The sequence below is a fragment of the Anomaloglossus baeobatrachus genome, chromosome 8 (assembly GCF_048569485.1).
Source record: "Anomaloglossus baeobatrachus isolate aAnoBae1 chromosome 8, aAnoBae1.hap1, whole genome shotgun sequence".
NCBI lineage: Eukaryota > Metazoa > Chordata > Amphibia > Anura > Aromobatidae > Anomaloglossus > Anomaloglossus baeobatrachus.
In genome coordinates, this window is record NC_134360.1 from 2,968,993 (window position 1) to 2,991,640 (window position 22,648).

A 22,648-nucleotide genomic window follows, 5' to 3' on the forward strand; every position below is an offset into this window, starting at 1 on the left:
CAGCAATATGGAGGATACAGGCTAATAATATCACAGGTAAGCCAGCAATATGGAGGGATACAGGCTAATAATATCACAGGTAAGCCAGCAATATGGAGGGATACAGGCTAATAATATCACAGGTAAGCCAGCAATATGGAGGGATACAGGCTAATAATATCACAGGTAAGCCAGCAATATGGAGGGATACAGGCTAATAATATCGCAGGTAAGCCAGCAATATGGAGGGATACAGGCTAATAATATCACAGGTAAGCCAGCAATATGGAGGGATACAGGCTAATAATATCACAGGTAAGCCAGCAATATGGAGGGATACAGGCTAATAATATCACAGGTAAGCCAGCAATATGGAGGGATACAGGCTAATAATATCGCAGGTAAGCCAGCAATATGGAGGGATACAGGCTAATAATATCTCAGGTAAGCCAGCAATATGGAGGGATACAGGCTAATAATATCGCAGGTAAGCCAGCAATATGGAGGGATACAGGCTAATAATATCACAGGTAAGCCAGCAATATGGAGGGATACAGGCTAATAATATCGCAGGTAAGCCAGCAATATGGAGGGATACAGGCTAATAATATCGCAGGTAAGCCAGCAATATGGAGGGATACAGGCTAATAATATCACAGGTAAGCCAGCAATATGGAGGGATACAGGCTAATAATATCGCAGGTAAGCCAGCAATATGGAGGGATACAGGCTAATAATATCACAGGTAAGCCAGCAATATGGAGGGATACAGGCTAATAATATCACAGGTAAGCCAGCAATATGGAGGGATACAGGCTAATAATATCGCAGGTAAGCCAGCAATATGGAGGGATACAGGCTAATAATATCACAGGTAAGCCAGCAATATGGAGGGATACAGGCTAATAATATCACAGGTAAGCCAGCAATATGGAGGGATACAGGCTAATAATATCACAGGTAAGCCAGCAATATGGAGGGATACAGGCTAATAATATCGCAGGTAAGCCAGCAATATGGAGGGATACAGGCTAATAATATCGCAGGTAAGCCAGCAATATGGAGGGATACAGGCTAATAATATCACAGGTAAGCCAGCAATATGGAGGGATACAGGCTAATAATATCACAGGTAAGCCAGCAATATGGAGGGATACAGGCTAATAATATCGCAGGTAAGCCAGCAATATGGAGGGATACAGGCTAATAATATCACAGGTAAGCCAGCAATATGGAGGGATACAGGCTAATAATATCACAGGTAAGCCAGCAATATGGAGGGATACAGGCTAATAATATCACAGGTAAGCCAGCAATATGGAGGGATACAGACTAATAATATCACAGGTAAGCCAGCAATATGGAGGGATACAGGCTAATAATATCGCAGGTAAGCCAGCAATATGGAGGGATACAGGCTAATAATATCACAGGTAAGCCAGCAATATGGAGGGATACAGGCTAATAATATCACAGGTAAGCCAGCAATATGGAGGGATACAGGCTAATAATATCGCAGGTAAGCCAGCAATATGGAGGGATACAGGCTAATAATATCACAGGTAAGCCAGCAATATGGAGGGATACAGGCTAATAATATCACAGGTAAGCCAGCAATATGGAGGGATACAGGCTAATAATATCACAGGTAAGCCAGCAATATGGAGGGATACAGGCTAATAATATCGCAGGTAAGCCAGCAATATGGAGGGATACAGGCTAATAATATCACAGGTAAGCCAGCAATATGGAGGGATACAGGCTAATAATATCGCAGGTAAGCCAGCAATATGGAGGGATACAGACTATAATATCACAGGTAAGCCAGCAATATGGAGGGATACAGGCTAATAATATCACAGGTAAGCCAGCAATATGGAGGGATACAGGCTAATAATTATCACAGGTAAGCCAGCAATATGGAGGGATACAGACTAATAATATCGCAGGTAAGCCAGCAATATGGAGGGATACAGACTAATAATATCACAGGTAAGCCAGCAATATGGAGGGATACAGGCTAATAATATCACAGGTAAGCCAGCAATATGGAGGGATACAGGCTAATAATATCGCAGGTAAGCCAGCAATATGGAGGGATACAGGCTAATAATATCACAGGTAAGCCAGCAATATGGAGGGATACAGGCTAATAATATCACAGGTAAGCCAGCAATATGGAGGGATACAGGCTAATAATATCACAGGTAAGCCAGCAATATGGAGGGATACAGGCTAATAATATCACAGGTAAGCCAGCAATATGGAGGGATACAGGCTAATAATATCACAGGTAAGCCAGCAATATGGAGGGATACAGGCTAATAATATCGCAGGTAAGCCAGCAATATGGAGGGATACAGGCTAATAATATCACAGGTAAGCCAGCAATATGGAGGGATACAGGCTAATAATATCACAGGTAAGCCAGCAATATGGAGGGATACAGGCTAATAATATCACAGGTAAGCCAGCAATATGGAGGGATACAGGCTAATAATATCACAGGTAAGCCAGCAATATGGAGGGATACAGGCTAATAATATCACAGGTAAGCCAGCAATATGGAGGGATACAGGCTAATAATATCACAGGTAAGCCAGCAATATGGAGGATACAGGCTAATAATATCACAGGTAAGCCAGCAATATGGAGGGATACAGGCTAATAATATCACAGGTAAGCCAGCAATATGGAGGGATACAGGCTAATAATATCACAGGTAAGCCAGCAATATGGAGGGATACAGGCTAATAATATCACAGGTAAGCCAGCAATATGGAGGGATACAGGCTAATAATATCACAGGTCAGCCAGCAATATGGAGGGATACAGGCTAATAATATCACAGGTAAGCCAGCAATATGGAGGGATACAGGACTAATAATATCACAGGTAAGCCAGCAATATGGAGGGATACAGGCTAATAATATCACAGGTCAGCCAGCAATATGGAGGGATACAGGCTAATAATATCACAGGTAAGCCAGCAATATGGAGGGATACAGGCTAATAATATCACAGGTAAGCCAGCAATATGGAGGGATACAGGCTAATAATATCACAGGTAAGCCAGCAATATGGAGGGATACAGGCTAATAATATCACAGGTAAGCCAGCAATATGGAGGGATACAGGCTAATAATATCACAGGTCAGCCAGCAATATGGAGGGATACAGGCTAATAATATCACAGGTAAGCCAGCAATATGGAGGGATACAGGCTAATAATATCACAGGTAAGCCAGCAATATGGAGGGATACAGGCTAATAATATCACAGGTAAGCCAGCAATATGGAGGGATACAGGCTAATAATATCACAGGTAAGCAGCAATATGGAGGGATACAGGCTAATAATATCACAGGTAAGCCAGCAATATGGAGGGATACAGGCTAATAATATCACAGGTCAGCCAGCAATATGGAGGGATACAGGCTAATAATATCACAGGTAAGCCAGCAATATGGAGGAATACAGGCTAATAATATCACAGGTAAGCCAGCAATATGGAGGGATACAGACTAATAATATCACAGGTAAGCCAGCAATATGGAGGGATACAGGCTAATAATATCACAGGTAAGCCAGCAATATGGAGGGATACAGACTAATAATATCACAGGTAAGCCAGCAATATGGAGGGATACAGGCTAATAATATCACAGGTAAGCCAGCAATATGGAGGAATACAGGCTAATAATATCACAGGTAAGCCAGCAATATGGAGGGATACAGGCTAATAATATCACAGGTCAGCCAGCAATATGGAGGAATACAGGCTAATAATATCACAGGTAAGCCAGCAATATGGAGGGATACAGGCTAATAATATCACAGGTAAGCCAGCAATATGGAGGGATACAGACTAATAATATCACAGGTAAGCCAGCAATATGGAGGGATACAGGCTAATAATATCGCAGGTAAGCCAGCAATATGGAGGGATACAGGCTAATAATATCACAGGTAAGCCAGCAATATGGAGGGATACAGGCTAATAATATCGCAGGTAAGCCAGCAGTATGGAGGGATACAGGCTAATAATATCACAGGTAAGCCAACAATATGGAGGGATACAGGCTAATAATATCACAGGTAAGCCAGCAATATGGAGGGATACAGGCTAATAATATCACAGGTAAGCCAGCAGTATGGAGGGATACAGGCTAATAATATCACAGGTAAGCCAGCAATATGGAGGGATACAGACTAATAATATCACAGGTAAGCCAGCAATATGGAGGGATACAGGCTAATAATATCACAGGTAAGCCAGCAATATGGAGGGATACAGGCTAATAATATCACAGGTCAGCCAGCAATATGGAGGAATACAGGCTAATAATATCACAGGTAAGCCAGCAATATGGAGGGATACAGGCTAATAATATCACAGGTAAGCCAGCAATATGGAGGGATACAGGCTAATAATATCGCAGGTAAGCCAGCAATATGGAGGGATACAGGCTAATAATATCACAGGTAAGCCAGCAATATGGAGGGATACAGGCTAATAATATCACAGGTAAGCCAAGCAATATGGAGGGATACAGGCTAATAATATCGCAGGTAAGCCAGCAATATGGAGGGATACAGGCTAATAATATCACAGGTAAGCCAGCAATATGGAGGGAATACAGGCTAATAATATCACAGGTAAGCCAGCAATATGGAGGGATACAGGCTAATAATATCACAGGTAAGCCAGCAATATGGAGGGATACAGGCTAATAATATCACAGGTAAGCCAGCAATATGGAGGGATACAGGCTAATAATATCACAGGTAAGCCAGCAATATGGAGGGATACAGGCTAATAATATCACAGGTAAGCCAGCAAGTATGGAGGGATACAGGCTAATAATATCGCAGGTAAGCCAGCAATATGGAGGGATACAGGCTAATAATATCGCAGGTCAGCCAGCAATATGGAGGGATACAGGCTAATAATATCACAGGTAAGCCAGCAATATGGAGGGATACAGGCTAATAATATCGCAGGTAAGCCAGCAATATGGAGGGATACAGGCTAATAATATCACAGGTAAGCCAGCAATATGGAGGAATACAGGCTAATAATATCGCAGGTAAGCCAGCAATATGGAGGAATACAGGCTAATAATATCGCAGGTAAGCCAGCAATATGGAGGGATACAGGCTAATAATATCGCAGGTAAGCCAGCAATATGGAGGGATACAGGCTAATAATATCACAGGTAAGCCAGCAATATGGAGGGATACAGGCTAATAATATCGCAGGTAAGCCAGCAATATGGAGGGATACAGGCTAATAATATCGCAGGTCAGCCAGCAATATGGAGGGATACAGGCTAATAATATCGCAGGTAAGCCAGCAATATGGAGGGATACAGGCTAATAATATCGCAGGTAAGCCAGCAATATGGAGGGATACAGGCTAATAATATCACAGGTAAGCCAGCAATATGGAGGGATACAGGCTAATAATATCGCAGGTAAGCCAGCAATATGGAGGGATACAGGCTAATAATATCGCAGGTAAGCCAGCGGTATGGAGGGATACAGGCTAATAATATCACAGGTCAGCCAGCAATATGGAGGGAATACAGGCTAATAATATCACAGGTAAGCCAGCAATATGGAGGGATACAGGCTAATAATATCACAGGTAAGCCAGCAATATGGAGGGATACAGGCTAATAATATCACAGGTAAGCCAGCAATATGGAGGGATACAGGCTAATAATATCGCAGGTAAGCCAGCAATATGGAGGGATACAGGCTAATAATATCGCAGGTCAGCCAGCAATATGGAGGGATACAGGCTAATAATATCGCAGGTAAGCCAGCAATATGGAGGGATACAGGCTAATAATATCGCAGGTAAGCCAGCAATATGGAGGGATACAGGCTAATAATATCACAGGTAAGCCAGCAATATGGAGGGATACAGGCTAATAATATCACAGGTAAGCCAGCAATATGGAGGGATACAGGCTAATAATATCGCAGGTAAGCCAGCAATATGGAGGGATACAGGCTAATAATATCGCAGGTAAGCCAGCAATATGGAGGGATACAGGCTAATAAGCCTGTATCCCTCCATATTGCTGGCTTACCTGTGATATTATTAGCCTGTATCCCTCCATATTGCTGGCTTACCTGTGATATTATTAGCCTGTATCCCTCCATATTGCTGGCTTACCTGCGATATTATTAGCCTGTATCCCTCCATATTGCTGGCTTACCTGCTGATATTATTAGCCTGTATCCCTCCATATTGCTGGCTTACCTGTGATATTATTAGCCTGTATCCCTCCATATTGCTGGCTTACCTGTGATATTATTAGCCTGTATCCCTCCATATTGCTGGCTTACCTGTGATATTATTAGCCTGTATTCCTCCATATTGCTGGCTTACCTGTGATATTATTAGCCTGTATCCCTCCATATTGCTGGCTTACCTGTGATATTATTAGCCTGTATCCCTCCATATTGCTGGCTTACCTGTGATATTATTAGCCTGTATCCCTCCATATTGCTGGCTTACCTGTGATATTATTAGCCTGTATCCCTCCATATTGCTGGCTTACCTGTGATATTATTAGCCTGTATCCCTCCATATTGCTGGCTTACCTGTGATATTATTAGCCTGTATCCCTCCATATTGCTGGCTTACCTGCGATATTATTAGCCTGTATCCCTCCATATTGCTGGCTTACCTGTGATATTATTAGCCTGTATCCTCCATATTGCTGGCTTACCTGTGATATTATTAGCCTGTATCCCTCCATATTGCTGGCTTACCTGCGATATTATTAGCCTGTATCCCTCCATATTGCTGGCTTACCTGTGATATTATTAGCCTGTATCCCTCCATATTGCTGGCTTACCTGTGATATTATTAGCCTGTATCCCTCCATATTGCTGGCTTACCTGTGATATTATTAGCCTGTATCCCTCCATATTGCTGGCTTACCTGTGATATTATTAGCCTGTATCCCTCCATATTGCTGGCTTACCTGTGATATTATTAGCCTGTATCCCTCCATATTGCTGGCTTACCTGCGATATTATTAGCCTGTATCCCTCCATATTGCTGGCTTACCTGCGATATTATTAGCCTGTATCCCTCCATATTGCTGGCTTACCTGCGATATTATTAGCCTGTATCCCTCCATATTGCTGGCTTACCTGTGATATTATTAGCCTGTATCCCTCCATACTGCTGGCTTACCTGTGATATTATTAGCCTGTATCCCTCCATATTGCTGGCTTACCTGTGATATTATTAGCCTGTATCCCTCCATATTGCTGGCTTACCTGTGATATTATTAGCCTGTATCCCTCCATACTGCTGGCTTACCTGTGATATTATTAGCCTGTATCCCTCCATATTGCTGGCTTACCTGCGATATTATTAGCCTGTATCCCTCCATATTGCTGGCTTACCTGCGATATTATTAGCCTGTATCCCTCCATATTGCTGGCTTACCTGCGATATTATTAGCCTGTATCCCTCCATATTGCTGGCTGACCTGTGATATTATTAGCCTGTATCCCTCCATATTGCTGGCTTACCTGCGATATTATTAGCCTGTATCCCTCCATATTGCTGGCTTACCTGTGATATTATTAGCCTGTATCCCTCCATATTGCTGGCTTACCTGTGATATTATTAGCCTGTATCCCTCCATATTGCTGGCTTACCTGCGATATTATTAGCCTGTATCCCTCCATATTGCTGGCTTACCTGCGATATTATTAGCCTGTATCCCTCCATTTTGCTGGCTTACCTGCGATATTATTAGCCTGTATCCCTCCATATTGCTGGCTTACCTGTGATATTATTAGCCTGTATCCCTCCATATTGCTGGCTTACCTGTGATATTATTAGCCTGTATCCCTCCATATTGCTGGCTTACCTGTGATATTATTAGCCTGTATCCCTCCATATTGCTGGCTTACCTGTGATATTATTAGCCTGTATCCCTCCATATTGCTGGCTTACCTGCGATATTAGTAGCCTGTATCCCTCCATATTGCTGGCTTACCTGTGATATTATTAGCCTGTATCCCTCCATATTGCTGGCTTACCTGCGATATTATTAGCCTGTATTCCTCCATATTGCTGGCTTACCTGTGATATTATTAGCCTGTATCCCTCCATATTGCTGGCTTACCTGCGATATTATTAGCCTGTATCCCTCCATATTGCTGGCTTACCTGTGATATTATTAGCCTGTATCCCTCCATATTGCTGGCTTACCTGTGATATTATTAGCCTGTATCCCTCCATATTGCTGGCTTACCTGCGATATATTTAGCCTGTATCCCTCCATATTGCTGGCTTACCTGCGATATTATTAGCCTGTATCCCTCCATATTGCTGGCTTACCTGTGATATTATTAGCCTGTATCCTCCATATTGCTGGCTTACCTGTGATATTATTAGCCTGTATTCCTCCATATTGCTGGCTTACCTGCGATATTATTAGCCTGTATCCCTCCATATTGCTGGCTTACCTGTGATATTATTAGCCTGTATTCCTCCATATTGCTGGCTTACCTGCGATATTATTAGCCTGTATCCCTCCATATTGCTGGCTTACCTGCGATATTATTAGCCTGTATCCCTCCATATTGCTGGCTTACCTGTGATATTATTAGCCTGTATCCCTCCATATTGCTGGCTTACCTGTGATATTATTAGCCTGTATCCCTCCATATTGCTGGCTTACCTGCGATATTATTAGCCTGTATCCCTCCATATTGCTGGCTTACCTGTGATATTATTAGCCTGTATCCCTCCATATTGCTGGCTTACCTGTGATATTATTAGCCTGTATCCCTCCATATTGCTGGCTTACCTGTGATATTATTAGCCTGTATCCCTCCATATTGCTGGCTTACCTGCGATATTATTAGCCTGTATTCCTCCATATTGCTGGCTTACCTGTGATATTATTAGCCTGTATCCCTCCATATTGCTGGCTTACCTGTGATATTATTAGCCTGTATTCCTCCATATTGCTGGCTTACCTGTGATATTATTAGCCTGTATTCCTCCATATTTCTGGCTTACCTGCGATATTATTAGCCTGTATTCCTCCATATTGCTGGCTTACCTGCGATATTATTAGCCTGTATCCCTCCATATTGCTGGCTTACCTGTGATATTATTAGCCTGTATCCCTCCATATTGCTGGCTTACCTGTGATATTATTAGCCTGTATCCCTCCATATTGCTGGCTTACCTGCGATATTATTAGCCTGTATCCCTCCATATTGCTGGCTTACCTGCGATATTATTAGCCTGTATCCCTCCATATTGCTGGCTTACCTGTGATATTATTAGCCTGTATCCCTCCATATTGCTGGCTTACCTGTGATATTATCAGCCTGTATCCCTCCATATTGCTGGCTTACCTGCAATATTATTAGCCTGTATCCCCAGGGCTGTATTTTGCCTTCATGCTGCCCTAGGCACTTTAAGTGGTCGCGCCCCTTAGTGACAACGTAACACTGAGTTTTCGCACATGACATCTGTTTAAGGCAGATCTACTCTGTAAAACACTTGAAAAAGTATCAATGAGAAACGAAGGGCACTTACCCCCCCCCCCCCCAATGGGGATCACCACAGGCACATCAAAACAGCATGAGTATAAAATATTCCCACCGTCCCCACTTATATACTGTGACTGTCACACTGCCCCTAATATACTACACACTGCCCTCCCTTATAAATTATACCCACCACACCTTCCTCAATTATGAAATATGATCTGCACATTGACCTCACATCATGCTGCCCCCTCCTCACAATGTCCCATGCTTGCTGCCCCCTCCTAACAATGTCCCATGCATGCTGCCCCCTCCTCACAATGTCCCATGCATGCTGCCCCCTCCTCCCAATGTCCCATGCATGCTGCCCCCTCCTCACAATGTCCCATGCATGCTTCCCCCTCCTCACAATGTCCCATGCATGCTGCCCCCTCCTCACAATGTCCCATGCATGCTGCCCCCTCCTCACAATGTCCCATGCATGCTGCCCCCTCCTCACAATGTCCCATGCATGGTGCCCCCTCCTCACAATGTCCCATGCATGCTGCCCCCTCCTCACAGTGTCCCATGCATGCTGCCCCCTCTTCACAGTGTCCCATGCATGCTGCCCCCTCCTCACAGTGTCCCATGCATGCTGCCCCCTCCTCCCAATGTCCCATGCATGCTGCCCCTTTCTCACAATGTCCCATGCATGCTGCCCCCTCCTCACAGTGTCCCATGCATGCTGCCCCCTCCTCACAATGTCCCATGCATGCTGCTCCCTCCTCAGTTTCCCATGCATGCTGTTCCCTCCTCACAATGTCCCATGCATGCTGACCCTCTCCATGAGCTCCTAATGCTGCCTTCCTCTTTTTCATAATGACACCTCCATGCTGCCCCATTCATCATACTAAGACCATCACACTAACGCTTATGCTGAGACACCCCTCCCACACACACACACACACACACACACACACTACCCCACTCTTGATATTGACTCCCCTACATTGCTCCACTCCATACTGAGCCCACACATGCTGCCCCTTCTCCATAATGAGCTCCCAATGCTGCCCCCTTCTCATTCTGAGTCCTTACACTCCCCCGCCATCGATTTTGTCATTGCACTATCCCTCAACCCTTGTCCTCTGTCTCTAGGATTGGCCCCTCTCTCCCATTCCCCCAGCAGCAGCCGCTCTCCCCCCGCCTTCACCAGCAGCCTCTCCCCCAGCATCAGCCTCTCTCCCCCCAGCCCCCCAGCATCAACCTCTCTCCCCCCAGCGTCCCCCAGCTTCAGCCTCTCTCCCCCCAGCCTCCCCCAGCATCAGCCTCTCTCCCCCAGCTTCCCCCAGCATCAGCCTCTCTCCCCCAGCTTCCCCCAGCATCAGCCTCTCTCCCCCAGCTTCCCCCAGCATCAGCCTCTCTCCCCCAACTTCCCCCAGCATCAGCCTCTCTCCCCCAGCTTCCCCTAGCATCAGCCTCTCTCCCCCAGCTTCCCCCAGCATCAGCCTCTCTCCCCCAGCTTCCCCCAGCATCAGCCTCTCTGCCCCCAGCATCAGCCTCTCTTCTCCCAGCCTCCCCCAGCATCAGCCTCACTCCTCCCAGCCTCCCCCAGCATCAGCCGCCCCAGCATCAGCCTCCACCCTCCCAGCCTCCCCCAGCTTCAGCCTCCCCCAGCATCCGCCTCCCTCAGCATCAGCCTCTCTCCTCCCAGCCTCCCCCAGCATCAGCCTCCCCCTCCCAGCCTCCCCCAGCATCAGCCTCCCCCAGCATCAGCCTCTCTCCTCCCAGCCTCCCCCAGCATCAGCCTCCCCCAGCATCAGCCTCCCTCCTCCCAGCCTCCCCCAGCATCAGCCTCCCCCTCCAAGCCTCCCCCAGCATCAGCCTCCCCCAGCATCAGCCTCTCTTCTCCCAGCCTCCCCCAGCATCAGCCTCACTCCTCCCAGCCTCCCCCAGCATCAGCCGCCCCAGCATCAGCCTCCACCCTCCCAGCCTCCCCCAGCATCAGCCTCCCCCAGCATCCGCCTCCCCCAGCATCAGCCTCTCTCCTCCCAGCCTCCCAGCATCAGCCTCCCCCTCCCAGCCTCCCCCAGCATCAGCCTCCCCCAGCATCAGCCTCTCTCCTCCCAGCCTCCCCCAGCATCAGCCTCCCCCAGCATCAGCCTCCCTCCCCCAGCAAAAGCCTCCCCCCTCCTAGCCTCCCCCAGCATCAGCCTCTCTCCTCCCAGCCTCCCCCAGCATCAGCCTCCCTCAGCATCAGCCTCTCTCCTCCGAGCCTCCCGCAGCATCAGCCTCTCCCAGCATCAGCCTCCCTCAACATCAGCCTCTTTCCTCCCAGCCTCCCCCAGCATCAGCCTCTCTCCTCCCAGTCTCCCCCAGCATCAGCCTCCCGAAGCATCAGCCTCTCCCAGCATCAGCCTCCCTCAGCATCAGCCTCCCTCCTCCCAGCCTCCCCAGCATCATCCTCCCTCCTCCCAGCCTCCCCCAGCATCAGCCTCCCTCCTCCCAGCCTCCCCCAGCATCAGCCTCTCCCAGAACCAGCCTCCCCCAGCATCAGCCTCTCTCCTCCCAGCCTCTCCCAGCATCAGCCTCCCTCAGCATTAGCCTCCCTCCTCCCAGCCTCCCCCAGCATCAGCCTCCCCCCATCCCAGCCTCCCCCAGCATCAGCCTCCCTCAGCATCAGCTTCCCTCCTCCCAGCCTCCCCCAGCGTCAGCCTCCCCCCATCCCAGCCTTCCGCAACATCAGCCCCTCCCCCCTCCCAGCCTCCCCCAGCATCAGACTCTCTCCTCCCAGCCTCCCCCAGTATCCGCTTCTCTTCCCCCAAGTCTCCCCCAGTATCAGCCTCTCTCCTCCCACCCCATACGCATATCTCCAGTCTGCATTTGAGACACCCCCATGCTCCTTATGAATCTTCAGCTCTGCGAGCACTTACCTGCTCCAGGGCCCGCCGTCATCTTCCTGGCTCACGTGAGTATCCTCTTCTGACACCGGCTTCCATCGCGGCGTCCTCTGCGGCGTCCTGCTGTGAGATTTGCATGTGAAATCCACACAGCATTGGACGCAGGACAGAGGAAGGAGCTGATTGGCGCGCCTTTGACCCCGGAAGTGCAGGTGCCGGCAGTTCCGGGGTCAATCAGCTCTCGGTGCCCGGCCGCCGCAGTTTGTCTGCATTCGCGTCTTAATTGACGCAGATACAAATAAATAAAGGTGCGCCTCTCCCCCCTCCGAAAATACAGTGGATTTAATGAATGTGTAAAAAAAAAAAAAAATAAAATTTTTTTTTTTTTTTTTTTTTTACTGCTAGAAGGTGCCGCCCCCTCCATCCTGCCGCCCTAGGCACGGGACCACGGGTGCCTAATGGTAAATACGGCCCTGTGTATCCCTCCATATTGCTGGCTTACCTGTGATATTATTAGCCTGTATCCCTCCATACTGCTGGCTTACCTGTGATATTATTAGCCTGTATCCCTCCATACTGCTGGCTTACCTGTGATATTATTAGCCTGTATCCCTCCATACTGCTGGCTTACCTGTGATATTATTAGCCTGTATCCCTCCATACTGCTGGCTTACCTGTGATATTATTAGCCTGTATCCCTCCATACTGCTGGCTTACCTGTGATATTATTAGCCTGTATCCCTCCATATTGCTGGCTTACCTGTGATATTATTAGCCTGTATCCCTCCATATTGCTGGCTTACCTGTGATATTATTAGCCTGTATCCCTCCATATTGCTGGCTTACCTGCGATATTATTAGCCTGTATCCCTCCATATTGCTGGCTTACCTGTGATATTATTAGCCTGTATCCCTCCATATTGCTGGCTTACCTGTGATATTATTAGCCTGTATCCCTCCATATTGCTGGCTTACCTGTGATATTATTAGCCTGTATCCCTCCATACTGCTGGCTTACCTGTGATATTATTAGCCTGTATCCCTCCATATTGCTGGCTTACCTGTGATATTATTAGCCTGTATCCCTCCATATTGCTGGCTTACCTGTGATATTATTAGCCTGTATCCCTCCATATTGCTGGCTTACCTGCGATATTATTAGCCTGTATCCCTCCATATTGCTGGCTTACCTGTGATATTATTAGCCTGTATCCCTCCATATTGCTGGCTTACCTGCGATATTATTAGCCTGTATCCCTCCATACTGCTGGCTTACCTGTGATATTATTAGCCTGTATCCCTCCATATTGCTGGCTTACCTGCGATATTATTAGCCTGTATCCCTCCATACTGCTGGCTTACCTGTGATATTATCAGCCTGTATCCCTCCATATTGCTGGCTTACCTGTGATATTATTAGCCTGTATCCCTCCATATTGCTGGCTTACCTGTGATATTATTAGCCTGTATCCCTCCATATTGCTGGCTTACCTGTGATATTATTAGCCTGTATCCCTCCATATTGCTGGCTTACCTGCGATATTATTAGCCTGTATTCCTCCATATTGCTGGCTTACCTGCGATATTATTAGCCTGTATCCCTCCATATTGCTGGCTTACCTGTGATATTATTAGCCTGTATCCCTCCATATTGCTGGCTTACCTGCGATATTATTAGCCTGTATCCCTCCATATTGCTGGCTTACCTGTGATATTATTAGCCTGTATCCCTCCATATTGCTGGCTTACCTGCGATATTATTAGCCTGTATTCCTCCATATTGCTGGCTTACCTGTGATATTATTAGCCTGTATCCCTCCATATTGCTGGCTGACCTGCGATATTATTAGCCTGTATCCCTCCATATTGCTGGCTTACCTGCGATATTATTAGCCTGTATCCCTCCATATTGCTGGCTTACCTGCGATATTATTAGCCTGTATCCCTCCATATTGCTGGCTTACCTGCGATATTATTAGCCTGTATCCCTCCATATTGCTGGCTTACCTGCGATATTATTAGCCTGTATCCCTCCATATTGCTGGCTTACCTGTGATATTATTAGCCTGTATCCCTCCATATTGCTGGCTTACCTGCGATATTATTAGCCTGTATCCCTCCATATTGCTGGCTTACCTGCGATATTATTAGCCTGTATCCCTCCATATTGCTGGCTTACCTGCGATATTATTAGCCTGTATCCCTCCATACTGCTGGCTTACCTGTGATATTATTAGCCTGTATCCCTCCATACTGCTGGCTTACCTGTGATATTATTAGCCTGTATCCCTCCATATTGCTGGCTTACCTGCGATATTATTAGCCTGTATCCCTCCATATTGCTGGCTTACCTGCGATATTATTAGCCTGTATCCCTCCATATTGCTGGCTTACCTGTGATATTATTAGCCTGTATCCCTCCATATTGCTGGCTTACCTGTGATATTATTAGCCTGTATCCCTCCATATTGCTGGCTGACCTGCGATATTATTAGCCTGTATCCCTCCATATTGCTGGCTTACCTGCGATATTATTAGCCTGTATCCCTCCATATTGCTGGCTTACCTGCGATATTATTAGCCTGTATCCCTCCATATTGCTGGCTTACCTGCGATATTATTAGCCTGTATCCCTCCATATTGCTGGCTTACCTGCGATATTATTAGCCTGTATTCCTCCATATTGCTGGCTTACCTGCGATATTATTAGCCTGTATCCCTCCATATTGCTGGCTGACCTGTGATATTATTAGCCTGTATCCCTCCATATTGCTGGCTTACCTGTGATATTATTAGCCTGTATCCCTCCATATTGCTGGCTTACCTGTGATATTATTAGCCTGTATCCCTCCATATTGCTGGCTTACCTGTGATATTATTAGCCTGTATCCCTCCATATTGCTGGCTTACCTGCGATATTATTAGCCTGTATCCCTCCATATTGCTGGCTTACCTGCGATATTATTAGCCTGTATCCCTCCATATTGCTGGCTTACCTGTGATATTATTAGCCTGTATCCCTCCATATTGCTGGCTTACCTGCGATATTATTAGCCTGTATCCCTCCATACTGCTGGCTTACCTGTGATATTATTAGCCTGTATCCCTCCATATTGCTGGCTTACCTGTGATATTATTAGCCTGTATCCCTCCATATTGCTGGCTTACCTGTGATATTATTAGCCTGTATCCCTCCATATTGCTGGCTTACCTGCAATATTATTAGCCTGTATCCCTCCATACTGCTGGCTTACCTGTGATATTATTAGCCTGTATCCCTCCATATTGCTGGCTTACCTGTGATATTATTAGCCTGTATCCCTCCATATTGCTGGCTTACCTGTGATATTATTAGCCTGTATCCCTCCATATTGCTGGCTTACCTGCGATATTATTAGCCTGTATCCCTCCATACTGCTGGCTTACCTGCGATATTATTAGCCTGTATCCCTCCATATTGCTGGCTTACCTGTGATATTATTAGCCTGTATTCCTCCATATTGCTGGCTTACCTGCGATATTATTAGCCTGTATCCCTCCATATTGCTGGCTTACCTGCGATATTATTAGCCTGTATCCCTCCATATTGCTGGCTTACCTGTGATATTATTAGCCTGTATCCCTCCATATTGCTGGCTTACCTGCGATATTATTAGCCTGTATCCCTCCATATTGCTGGCTTACCTGCGATATTATTAGCCTGTATCCCTCCATATTGCTGGCTTACCTGCGATATTATTAGCCTGTATCCCTCCATATTGCTGGCTTACCTGTGATATTATTAGCCTGTATCCCTCCATATTGCTGGCTTACCTGCGATATTATTAGCCTGTATCCCTCCATATTGCTGGCTTACCTGCGATATTATTAGCCTGTATCCCTCCATATTGCTGGCTTACCTGCGATATTATTAGCCTGTATCCCTCCATATTGCTGGCTTACCTGCAATATTATTAGCCTGTATCCCTCCATATTGCTGGCTTACCTGTGATATTATTAGCCTGTATCCCTCCATATTGCTGGCTTACCTGTGATATTATTAGCCTGTATCCCTCCATACCGCATCATGTTGCTTTTTTACACAGGTACAGCACATATTCTTCGGATTTATGCAATTTTTTGATTTCTTCCGTACATTACTTGCTAACACACAACTATTTTTGCTTCAATAATTCATTTTACCTACAGAGAAAAGGAGTCAGTATGGGAGGTAAATTTTCGCCCTCCCTAGCTAACATTGTGGGTGCAGTATTTGAAGAGAATTTTATTTTTCATTCTCAGAACATTTTTCAAGATAAAATAATTTTTTTTGGGCGTTATATTGATGACTGTATCTTTATTTGGAAAGGCACTGTCCTAGAAGCAGAAGCATTTGTTAATCATCTGAATAATAATGTATCCAATCTACAGTTTACATACACTAGTCATAATACCCAAATTAATTTTTTGGATATTAATTTTACAGCCAATAAAGGGAAAATAGAGGTAACAACATATAGAAAAAACACTGATGCTAATTCAATTTTAGAGGCTACATCTTGTCATCCTCCCCATGTAGCAAGAAATATTCCAGTAGGAGAGATAATAAGGGCAAAACGAAACTGCTCTGATGCAACACATTTCATTAAAGAGACACAACATCAAAAATAGACTCCGAAATAGAAAATATCCTGAGCGGAGTCTGAACAGGGCTATAGCAATTACTGACAAAACAGATAGACCAACTCTTTTACTGGATAAATCCAAGTCTACATCTACTACACATAATATTGTTTTCTCCACAATACAAATTCATAACCGGTATTATTAATAAATACATACCTTTATTACAGCAAGACAATAAACTGAATCAAATTTTACAAACTCATCCAATTAAATGTGTGGCCAAAAAGGCAGTTAGACTATCCAATCTACTAGCGCCAAGCATGGTAAATGACATTTCTCCCAAAAGACCTACATGGCTCAATTGCATAGGTTTTTTTAATTGTGGACACGGTATATGTCGCTCTTGTAAATATGTGATCAAATCTAAAACATTTTATTCCTGTGTAACACAAGAGAGTTTTTCTATGAAAAGTTACATTAATTGTAACACTGCAGGAGTCATTCACTTGATACAATGTATACAATGTAACATTCAATATGTAGGTTGTACTATTTGTCCACTAAAACAGCGCATCAGAAGGCATTCATCTGATGCCTGTAATCTGCAAGCTGTTAATGTATCAGCAGTATCAAGACTTTTCATTAATGTACACAGGGGTGATATTTCTGCCTTTAAATTTCAAGGTATTGAAAGAGTTTTCAAATCAGCCAGAGGTGGAGATGATCATAGAACTATACTAAATCGTGAATCTTACTGGATTTTTAAACTAGCTTCACGCCAACCCCTAGGTCTTAATGTTCGGCAGGATCTCATTTTGCAATATAACTGAATGTATTTTTTGTATTATATTATATATATATATATGTTTCGTTTTTATCTGTACTAATTTTTGGTATTTTTTATCTTATATATATCCTTTTCTTGTCTATGTGTGCACGCACCTATATGCACCTGTTCACTTTCCTTGGGTGTTTCATACATGCATGTTTTCAGGTGCTTGCTATAGAGACTTTTCTACTAGCAATTACTGGAAATTGTTTCCAGGTTCCTTTCCATTCCAAGTGAAACTTTTCAGTGTATCTGTGTGCACAATAGACATGTAAGTGCAATCCTGGAATAAGCCTCTACTGGCTGAAACATGTTGGGTTTCTCTTAATGCCCCCCCCCCCTCCGCCTTCACTGTTTTCATGATCGATGGATCTTTTTTAATAGAACCTCAATAAATATTTTTAACCTTCTTTGAAGTGCTGGGATCATACTCTAGTTTCCTTGAAAAAGTTAGATATGTTTAGCTTATAAAAAAGACGTCTCAGAGGAGATCTCATTTATATGTATAAATACATGTGTGGTCAATATAAAGGACTGGCACATGACTTATTTCTTCCGAAGACAATACTAAGGACCAGGGGGCACTCACTGCGAGTGGAAGAAAAGCGATTCCGACACCTAAATAGGAAAGGGTTCTTTACAGTTAGAGCAGTCAGACTGTGGAATGCGACCACAAGAGGTAGTAATGGCAGATACTATAACAGCTTTATATCAGGGCGGAGGATTCCTCACACAGCATTGTTGGTTATAAATGACTTAGTGACCAAATGTAGAACTGGTGGAGGAAGGTTGAACTAGATGGACCTAGGTCTTTTTTCAACCTAAGTAACTATGTAACTATGCCACATATCCGGGAGTCAGAATAGTGAAGAGACGTAACCTGCCTTCAGAGACAGCAGCGCAAGGTGTGCGTAAATCCAGAGAAAAGGACATTTTCCAGATGGAGCCAGACCCCGCTCATATACAATCTGCACAGCTGCCACCTGCATCAGCAGCAAAGTATCATTCCCTGCAGAGTCCGTGTGCACGCTGCTGCTGCTGCTGCTGCTGCTGCTGGACAGAGGGACACAACCCTCATCATCCACTCTTCAGGCTGCAACTTTATCATGTCCTTACCAGACTTACAAGCACAGGAAAGACACTCAGACCCCATCCACCATCTAGTGAAAGGAGGAAACGTCAAACCCACACGGAAAGTCATGGAGAATTTAGAGACTGTAAAATGTGAAGTATATTGTGAGGTGTCCTCACTATGGGAGAAGGCGCTGACCTACACAGACACGGTATCAAGGCCTGCTTCTCATACCACTAGAGGGAGCTCTAGAACAATTCTGCACAGCGTACCAACTGTATATGCAGAAGAGCGACAAATACAATACTCTCCTGAAAAAGCTGAATCTAACAGAGACTTAAACAAATTGCAAAGTTTCCAGAAGCTTAATTCTGAAAGAGACTAAACTGTACGTGACAGGCCAAGATAGAGGCTAGAATTGCACAGACACCAGACGCGTCAACTCATCCAAATCCACTAAGCACTCAAAATGCTCATGCAGATCGAGTTCATCAAAATATTCTACCCTCAGTGACAGCTTATAAGAGCACGTGCTAAGGCAGAAACGACTACGATACAAGCCGCCTTTACACAAAAGAAGGAGGAAATAGAGGCAGAAACGACTTGCAAGAATGGAGAAATAGCCACGACAGAGTTAAAGATCCTGGAGAAAGCCATGAGTGGAAGTCAAAGAGACAGTGTTAGTGTGAGTGAAATGGAGGCAGAAGACCCCCTTGAACGCACAAGAGACTACGTGCTAAGTCAAGGCGGCAAACCGCAGACCATCACTAACACTCCTGACGGTGCTGGTGCTTCTCCAGGGCATCAGGATGCCGATCCACTTACAGAACCCTGCATTCAAGGTCAATATAACCAGTTAATAATAATAATAATAATCTTTATTTCTATAGCGCCAACATATTCCGCAGCGCTTTACAATTCAGAAGGATCATATACAAACAAGTAACAGTTATCGAAAATACAATATTTAAAGGGACCAGTTCCCAACCTTGAACATCCTTCACACCCCAAAATGTGCCACGTCCTTGTATCTCACCAAAATCCACCCGCTAATGCCTACATGAACCCAATATGCCAGCGGCTCAGCATACGCTCTACAATCACACAGTGCCACCTCCGCATGTAGCAGAGACCAAACCGGTTGTTGGACTAAATGCCTATGCCACTCCATACTTCCGCATGTTTCAAGGCCAAGACGTCTCCACGCCCATGTAGAGCACCACTCAGCCTACAATTGTGCATCCTAAGTCAGAAAGAACAGACAAGTCTGACTTTGCAAGGTACATGATTCGCCGTAAACTTACTAAAACTGGACTAACAAAGTACGACGACCAACCTGAAAATTACAGAGGTTGGAAAAGTACCGTTACAACGGTAACTAGTGACCTTGGCATCACTGCTGCTGAAGAGCTGGACCTGCTGATCAGATGATTAGGATGACAATCCACAGAGCGTGACAAGAGACTCAGGTCTGTACATATCAGTAATCCAACAGCTGGTCTCATGGCTGCGTGGGAAAGACTAGAGAGAAGCTTTGACAGTCCAGAAGCCTTAGAGGATGCTCTGTTCAAGCGACGACAGAGTTTAGAGGATGCTCTGTTCAAGCGACGACAGAGTTTAGAGGATGCTCTGTTCAAGCGACGACAGAGTTTAGAGGATGCTCTGTTCAAGCGACGACAGAGTTTAGAGGATGCTCTGTTCAAGCGATGACAGAGTTTAGAGGATGCTCTGTTCAAGCGACGACAGAGTTTAGAGGATGCTCTGTTCAAGCGATGACAGAGTTTAGAGGATGCTCTGTTCAAGCGACGACAGAGTTTCCCAAATATTTCAAGCAAGGATAGTTCAAAACTCCTAGAGCTGAGTGACCTGCTGTTAGAGCTCCAGCTGGCCAAGGCAGACACCCAACTACCTTGCCCCAGCTGGACACTGCCCATGGGGTAAACCCTGTTGTCTCTAAGCTACCATATAATGTACAAGAGAAGTGGCCCACACTAGGGTCAAAATAGAAAAAGATCATCAAGTGTCACTCATTTCCTCCATTCTCCTACTTCTGTGAGTTTATAAGATATTGCAGAGTGTAAGAACGACCCAAGCTTTTCCTATGGAGAATGCAGTGGCCCAGCTTCAACTCCTTCTAAATACATAAGTGTGAAGCCCCACAGGTGTTGTATCGGTGCATACCTTCAGGGACTCCACGTAGCTGGTGCTGGTCACAGGTAGGGAATCTTCGGTTTTGATCGTGACGCCACTCTCAGTATTGCGGTCAGTGGGGACCGCCACTGCAGGTTGAGGGACGCCTGGGGCTGATGGTGTGTGCAGTTAGTTGGAATAGCCTCCTGAGAGTGAGGCAAGCCCCAGGGCCCAGTGTAGGTGCGTAGTACCACAAGGCGCAGAATAACTCACACAGGCAGAACTGTCTTTCAAGGGCTTTACTCACATTTGATGGCAGGGTGAGTAGCCCGGGCGTAACTGAGATGAACCAGGTGGGAACCAGGTATCCTTCAGGCTGACTTTATGAGGGTGACTACTGACTCGCCTTCCTTAGCCCTTGGTGGTTTGGGGTGACCCCGACTTTGAGTCCCTATGGGGGTCACCCAGGGAAGATGCTGCAGCCTCTCTCCCCCTTTTGTTTGCCGTTTGCTTGTTCCCCGGACCAGGCCACTCCAGCTGCTTGCCTCCTGTGACCTATGGGCCCTCACTGCGGTTACGTGGCTGCGGCTTTTGTGGTGTTGTGGTGTGGGCTTTGAGAGCCCCACACCGGCAGGTTTAGCAGAAGAAAGCTGGATCTATCTTCGCTTCGGGATCTGCCGCCCGGTTGGGCCTGGTGCTCTCTAGCAGTCTCCTTACTTCCCACTCCGTGCTTTCTCTCTAGCTGAAGCTGGCTTTCAGGTAGCACTCCTAGTTGACCGTTCTCCCCCGTCAGTAGCCACTGCGCGGGCGCTGTTAGACAGCATCAACCCCACAGGTCTGCTCCTCACTGAGCCCTCTGGAGTTCTCTTCTGTTCTTGCCTACGCCACCTAGCAACCAGACTCTCCACCACACCCCTTGAGAGGAGATGGAGGCTTTTGACCCCCTGCCACTATTCCAGTGGAGGTATAGGCTCTGCCCCCTCCTGGGATCCCCAGGGGTCCTCTCAAAGGTACATGTGTGAGACCTGATCACTATGCGCCTGTGTTCCACACCCCAGTCAGCCTTCTGGATTACCTGTATTGTACTGTCCCCAGCATGGGTGCAGTACTCAGTGGTGCCTGACCAGGTCAGGGGCGCCACATTAGCACATGGTCAAATGACAGAAACCGCAGGGGTCAATTGTCAGTGAAGAAGATGAATATTCTTCCCTCACCATCATCAGCCCCAGACAAGAGTAAAGGGCACTTTACACACTGCAATATCGGTACCGATATCGCTAGCGAGCATACCCGCCCCCGTCGGTTGTGTGATACGGGCAAATTGCTGCCTGTGGCGCACAACATCGCTAACACCCATCACACGGACTTACCTTCCCTGCGACGTCGCTCTGGCCGGCAAACCACCTCCTTTCTAAGGGGGCGGTTCGTTTGGCGTTACAGCGACGACACATGGCAGCCGTCCAATAACAGAGGAGCGGTGGAGATGAGCGGCCGGAACATGCTGCCCACCTCCTTTCCTCCTCATTGCCAGTGGACGCAGGTAAGGAGATGTTCGTCGTTCCTGCGGTGTCACACATAGCGATGTGTGCTGCCACAGGAACGACGAAC

The 22,648-nt window shown here is 46.0% G+C and overlaps 1 protein-coding gene across 1 annotated transcript in view; it reads left to right on the forward strand.

Annotated features, from left to right (window-relative positions):
• EFCC1 (EF-hand and coiled-coil domain containing 1) overlaps nt 1-19,295 on the forward strand; it is a 166,429-nt gene extending 147,134 nt beyond the window's left edge. Inside the window, exon 8 of the mRNA XM_075320974.1 lies at nt 18,958-19,295. Coding sequence (XP_075177089.1) covers nt 18,958-19,295 — 338 coding nt within the window. The remainder of the gene's footprint in view (nt 1-18,957) is intronic.
• The last annotated feature ends 3,353 nt before the right edge of the window (nt 19,296-22,648 follow it).